At 36.7% G+C, this 7,500-nt stretch overlaps 1 protein-coding gene across 1 annotated transcript in view; it reads left to right on the forward strand.

Moving 5' to 3' along the window:
* Positions 1 to 7,500, forward strand: part of LOC143029064 (uncharacterized) — a 57,656-nt gene that overhangs the window by 14,864 nt on the left and 35,292 nt on the right. The window contains exon 4 of the mRNA XM_076191414.1: positions 707 to 866. Coding sequence (XP_076047529.1) covers positions 707 to 866 — 160 coding nt within the window. The remainder of the gene's footprint in view (positions 1 to 706; positions 867 to 7,500) is intronic.

Below are 7,500 nucleotides of genomic sequence, written 5' to 3' on the forward strand. Positions count from 1 at the left end.
CTATGCATTTATGTATTTTATTTGTTATTTACATTATTATAGTTTTAATTTATCATTTTATTATTATTATGATTTTTTTCGTATCCGACCTAGATATGGACCAAAAGGTCTCCTGTCGGCATACTCCGCCTTTGTAATCCCTATCCGGATTTACTATATGTGGTTCAAATTTGATTAAATTACTCGCATCCTATTTTATTTCTTATTTTCTATATCTTTTTCATTTACATATGTTTCTGTTTTTTTTATGTTATATGTGATCTTGGTATTCATTTCCATTCTTCTTTTATCTAAATTTAATCTGGTTTCTATTTTTAACTTAGCATAATTGGTTTTGAGTTATTTTCATTGTTTTTTGGCGTTGCATTTTTTGTGTTTATATAAGTTAGTTATATTTAATTTTACTATATCTGTTTCGTTTTATATATCTTCATTTCGTTTTTCTTAAGTTTTCTTTTAGTTTAGGGTATTTCAAGAAATTCGCTTTCAATTTATATTTTTCTATTCTATAATCTTATTTTGTTTTAAGTCACTCTGATTTTATCTTATGAAATATTTTGTTTGATATTAGAGATATTACTTTTCCTATTTACTTCAAACAATGTTTTTCTTACATTTTTCTAAACCATTTACCATGTATTTATCATTCTTTTCCACTGCATTTTCTTTAAATTTCCCACAAGGATGTTACTAAATTTTTCTGAAGTGTGTTTCAATGTTAGCAATACTAGAGGTTCTCAGGAATTGTACAGGCGATTTCCAGGTCTAACTCCGAGCCAGAAACCATTAGAATTACAGATCAGAGACTTAAAAGAAGAAGGGTCATCCAGCATCCATTTGACACAGAAGAAAGGATTTAAGAAAGTGTTGGTGCAATCCCACTAATTGGCCACAAGAATTCTTTGATACCACATGAAGACACCAAAGACGACCAGAAGCTTAGTCTTATACACCCTGAGACGCGGGTAAACCGTTAACGTTCTTGGACGAGAGACTCTTCGAAGTTTAAAACTCACCTTCAGCTCAATATCCGGTGATTCCCAAGGAAGACCTTCCACCCAGCTTTACTACGTCTGCGTGCTGAGGATGTGGACGAAGAGGAGAGTCGTGAAATGTATTACTAAGAGGGCGACCTCAAGCTTCTGTAGTTATTACTTGAGACTGTCACTTCAGATAGCTTTTGCGCGTGGCGTTTAGAATTATGAGACAAGTTTTGGCATAGCTTGTTAGAATCACCTACAACAAATTTTTCATCTAATATTATTGGTAGGTGGAGATGAGTAATATGCACTCCATGCAAAAGACAAAGTATGTATATAGTATTTTGATGAGAAAAAAATTCCACTAACTCAAGTTCGTGATCGTGTTTATCAGTATGTATATGTATATACATATTCATATGTTTAGTATATATGTATATATATATATATATATATATAAATTATATATGTATACATATATATATGTATATGCATACGCATATGCATATGTATACACACACACACACATACACACACACACCTATATATATATATATATATTTATATATATATGTATATATATATATATGTATATGTATATATATATATATATGTGTGTGTGTGTGTGTGTGTGTGTGTGTGTGTGTGTGTGTGTGTGTGTGTGTATAATGTTTATGAATATGTACATGTATATACAGTACATATGTACATATTTCCTTATCAAGAAAGAATATTGAGCTAATATGCTGAGTATATTAAACGACGTTTCATGAGTATAGATACAAATGGGATTTTATTAGAGAGAGTTTTCAGTGATACAAGTTGTACATAAATGTTAAGTTATATTGAGAGATATCACATGGTATTACATGTCAAGTAAGGTCGGGAAAGGTCACAGAGGTCACATAGCCTGACGGCTGGTGGCTTTGAAACTGACGTGTGGTGGTGGGGGTGGGGGTGGGGGTGAAGCCAATATTCATGCGTGGGTAGTGCCAGAGGGTCGTCGTTTTTGGATGGTCGTGGTGCTCCTTTTTTATTACAGAGCTTCTACGAATTATTTTTGCTTTATATCGGCGTTGAATTAAAATATTATTTTTCTATTTTTATGTAATTTAGTTTTGAAGATCCTATGATTGCTGGTTGACAAGGGAGTTTCTTTCTAAGGGCTTTATAATAAGGGATTTATAATATTTCTATGGCAGGGTGAATGTCAACAATAGATGTTATGTCATCTTTGATATTTTGTTAAGGGATGTGCGTGTATTGATTTTAGGAGCTTCATTTTTGAAGGTGACATATGAGACGTCAGTTTTCGTGACGTCATACTATAACATGAGAAAAGCTTGTAGTCAAACTTTTATTTTTAGAATATACGATAATTTAGATATTTTTCTTTTCATCTAATAGGTACAGCTTTCTTCTTCTTATACTTTTGATCATTTGTTTATTGAGGTTATATGATGTTGACATATGTGATTTACAAAATAAGCGAATCACTTTAGTCTGGTTAGGATCAGATTAGTCTTTGTTGTTATTCTGGTGCCGTCAGTCAAAGTATTTTCTAAGCCGTGAAGTCTCTTTCTCATTAAAATACTCATCATTTACGAATACTTGGGTAACTTTGTTCAGTTCTTTACTTGTTGAGATCCCTCTTGACATGGTGGAGTTCAAAATCCAATATAGCCAAATTTGTCCTTCACGAATTATGTTACTTTCAAGCATTGACTCTCACTAAACAGTCCCTGGTTTAAGCTGATATAGCAACGAAATCCCATTGCTCTTCGATGGTACTTAGCACCGAAGACATTGAGAAGACCCTTAACGTCAAATACATTCATGTCTCACAGCCGTAGACCAAGACTAAAGTGTATCGATAAATGTCCTAATATGACCAACTGCTGATGCACACAACACTATCGAGGTATGTGAAGCTTTCCAATACTTTAATGTTTTCGCGACATACGAGTATATGAATAGACTGAGCTGACTCATCCAGCGCGACCCTAGTTTCCTAGGCTACCCTGGTCTAGGAAATCTGAAGTCCCACTTGTCTCGTATTCCTGTCCAGTGACTCAAGGGACGTAACCAGGCAACCAGGGCTTCCAATAATTTCGTAAAGAATACAGCATTATCAACAAAGACACTGAAAACTCCACCCAGTACATATTCAATGCATATGTTGAACTGTCGAGGTAGGGTGCATTCCTACCTCACTCATGAAGAGAAAAAGAGCTTTTCCCGCCTTATGTCCATATCTCGGTACTTTCTATTCCACCGTACCTAGTCAAAAACTCTCGTAAGAATCCTATGGAACCGCAAAAAATTCCAGAGCACTTCACCACGCGCGCACACACACACACACACACATAGCATTACCCATAGATCGGACCTACGAGCTCTGAGCTCTCTTCCAGGAGGGAAATAGCTGTCGATCACGAGTCCAACACGTGATCCAAAGACCAAGTGAAACACACACACACACACACACACACACACACACACACACACACACACACACACACACACACACACACACACACACACACACACACACACACACACACACACACACACACACACACACACACACACACACACACACACACACACACACACACACACACACACACACACACGCACACACACCTCACCATTGTCTTTGTTTCCACTTCCTTGTCAGTCAATCACAATTTCAGTCGGTAGGCCCGGTGTCTTCAATGATTCACTGTTAAAGTTCTTTTCCTTCAGTTATAGTCTTCAATCGAGAGTAAAGTAAAATTGTGACGATTTTTCTTTATCGTCTTCAAAGATATTATAACTTGCTTTTCTGATTTACACTCAAAGAATCCCCAGAGAATACGCAAGCAAGGTATTATGTGAGCTTTGCGGTGACGTAGTGATTTCATTAGTTCAATGATCTTTATCTTTATAATTGAGATCCTCCTCAAAGGATGCGATCTTAAAATCGTGAATCAATTGAATTTTCTCCTCCTCCTCCCTTTTATCAATAAGATTTGTTATTACAAGGCTATATGCAATATTGTTTACTTCAGCAATCTCAAATATCTCCATATCTTACTTAGCTTACAAGTCCGCAAAATATGTTATTCGTCATCAATGGATACAGGCCCCCGTCCATTGTTTATAGATATAACGCTTAGAGTGAATTTATGCTAATTTTCTCCTCACCTTTGGGTATTGTGTTTGTAAATACAAAACTCATAAAATATAACACCACTCACCTACCACTCTTTCTACCCACTTATCTATATGCCTCTTACACACACACACACACACACACACACACACACACACACACACACACACACACACACGTACTCATACACATACGTAAAATGAGATATGTGTCGATGGTTCAAAGGAAGAGAACAAATGGATTGTGGTCTCAGGAGAGGAGGTGGAAACTAGTAATGTTGAGACACTTTGTTTCATAGGTGGGGACATTACACCCTTTTACGCCGCTTCAAAGTCTTTCGCCTCCTCGTCTTGACTTAATGATGTGGCTACGCTTGTCGCAGCGCTGAGAGTAATAATGGTGGGAATAGGGGTGGTAGTGAGTGGGGAGTGGAAGTGATGGGGGAGTGGAGTTGGTGGTAGTGATGGGGGAGTGGAGGTTAAGGTAGTTGGGGTTATGGTGGTGGTGGTTGTAGTGGTGGTGATGATGGAGGTGATGGTGGTTGTGGTGGGGTTGTTGTGATGGTGGTTGTGGTGGGGTTGTTGTGATGGTGGTTGTGGTGGGGTTGTTGTGATGGTGGAACTTGTTGAGATAGTGGTTGTGGTGGTGGTGGCAGAGGTGGTAGTAATTATGGTGATTATAATGATGATAATGGTAATGACTATGATGATGATCATAATATTAATGATAATGATAATAGTGATGGTGTTGGTAATGGTTATGGTGATAATGGTAGATATAATAGTAATGGTAATGGTGGCTTGTGATGATAACAATTATGTTCATATCTTCCATTTCCTTTTTTTCCTTATCCTCATCTTCATCACCATCTTCCTCCTCCTCCTTCTCCTGCTGCTATTTCTCCTCTTTTTTCTCTTCCTCTTTCTACTCTTCGAAATCATCCACATCATCATCATCATCCTCTTCCTCTTTTACATCTTCACTCTCATCCTCATTCTTATTCTTGGCCTTATCCTCATCTTCATCTTAATTATTTTTATTCTCATCCTAATCCACATTCCCATACCTATACTCCTCCTCATCATCATCAAAATTCTTATCCTCATTCTTATCTTCATCCTCATCATTGCCCTTAATCTTATCATTAATTCCATCTTTTTCATCTTACAAATCTTCCTCCCATCCTATTTATCAGCCTTATTCTAATCATGATCTTAACCCTCATATTAATAATCATCCACATACTGACCCTCATACTCATATTCATACTCATCTTCATACTCATTCTCACTTTCCTCCTCCTCTTTTTCCCATATTTCTCATGTTTCTGCTCTACCACGCACATTTCTCTTCTTCAAAATCCTGTATAGTCGACATTCTGGATGGCAACAACCTTTTTTTCTCTCCCCCCCCTTTTTTTTTTCTTCTTATATCCCGTAATCTTATCTTACCTCACTTCTTCCTATTCCTCCTCCTCCTCCTCCTCCTTCTCCACATCCTCTGTTTATTTTCTTCCCTTCTTTCTTCTCCCTGTCTTTCTCCTCTTCACTTCATTCTCCTCTTACGTCTCATCCCAAATCTCCCCCTCACTCCTTCTACTCCCTAGCCTTTCAATACCCTCTCACTCCTCCTCACCCCCATACTCCTCTCCACTTACTCTACCGCCTGTTCTTCCTCCTCTTCCACCTCTTTCTTCTTTTGCTTCCATTCTTCCTCTCTCTTAATCTTCTTATTTACTTTTTCTCCCGTTTTCCTTCTCCCTATTTTCTTTTCTTTTTCTTCTAATTCTTTCCCTCTATACCTTTCTTCCTCATATATATTTTTTCTTTTTTCTGATTTTCCTCCTCCATCTTCTTCTCTATATTTAACCCTTTCGCCACTGCGTTGTTTCGCAAACTGAATAGAATCACCTGACGTTAGCCAGGATAAAATGTTTAAGGTACGTTAACGTAGAAGATGATTAAAATGGTCGTAATCGTTAGTCTATATTGGTTATACTTATGCTGCATGGAATAGTGTAGCCCTTCTAGAATAAACTTTCTGAAGTGCATCATTGTAGCAAGGGGTTCAAGATAAGGTAGCTTTAGCTCCTCACTGGTGGTATTTATTTCACTAATTAAGAGTCTGCCTCTGACAAAGTAAAATGTCTAAAGTGTCAAAACAGCACTGTAATTTCTGGGTCATATTCTTCGTCTTCTTCTTCTTCTTCTTCTTCTTCTTCTTCCTCTTCTTCTTCTTCTTCTTCTTCTTCCTCCTCTTCTTCTTCTTCTTCTTCTTCTTCTTCTTCTTCTTCTTCTTCTTCTTCTTCTTCGACGTCTTTTTTCTTTTTCTTTTTCAAAGAAAAATTACAAATTTATTCGACCCGCTCACTGGAATCCTATGCTCTTTAAATTTCACATGCCTTCGAGAAATGTAAGTTAGATTTGAGTCTTCCTGGTTCAACTTCTTCTTTGTTTAGTTAGACTTTTCTATTTTCTTTTATATATTATTTTCACTCTTACCACGTTCGTCTGTCTGTATATGAGTGCTTATATCTTTCTACTAATAATGCGGATTCTGTATAAGTCTTTTCATCTGTTTTTGTCTGTTTATTTGTTGGTTTCTTTGTCTGTTTATTTAGGTCTCTATGTGATGTTGGTCTATCCATTTGTGCCTGTCTACCTATCTGTCTATCAATTGCCTCCTCCAAGCGATTCTTTTCACCTGAAATAAGGATATCCCTGGACAGAACAAAATAAATAAATAAATAGATAAACTCATGGGCTTAATAAAAATGTTGACAGTGGGACTAGCCACTTTCTCCAAGCAGTTTCATTCAGCTGATATAGTACATTTCCCAGTCAAAGTGATGATGGAACTTTTCGGACCTTCTTGGAATTTCCTGAATCTTCTTGCCACTCTTTGCGCAGCTGAAGGTGGCACTAGTGAACCTCATGGTGACTCGTAAGAGGTTCCTCATTTCGCCCAATCAGGAGGCTGCTGGTGTCAGAAACGGAATTGAAAATTTAATTAATTGAAGATGGAACCCAAGTGGTATAAACTTCAAGTTGCAAGAAATTGGTGAAGTGAGAGAGCAAAATGATGGAGAAGAAGCAAAAGAATTGTAGAGAAACTACCAAATAGAAGACAGAAGAAAGATGAAAAGTTAATGGATATATAAGTCAATAGATGAACTAAAAGATATAACAAATACGTGAATACGTAGGTAATTGAGTGTATAACAGATAAATTTATAAATAAATATGTAATTAAATAAAATTGAAGACAGAACAAGAGAGATGGAAAGTAATGAGAATGGTGGGACGTAAGATTGTAAAAGAAAAAAAAATGGAAAGGAAGCGGAAAGGATTTGAATAATATTTA

This window comes from Oratosquilla oratoria, chromosome 1, assembly GCF_046742065.1.
Source record: "Oratosquilla oratoria isolate Oo_2021 chromosome 1, ASM4674206v1, whole genome shotgun sequence".
Lineage (NCBI taxonomy): Eukaryota > Metazoa > Arthropoda > Malacostraca > Stomatopoda > Squillidae > Oratosquilla > Oratosquilla oratoria.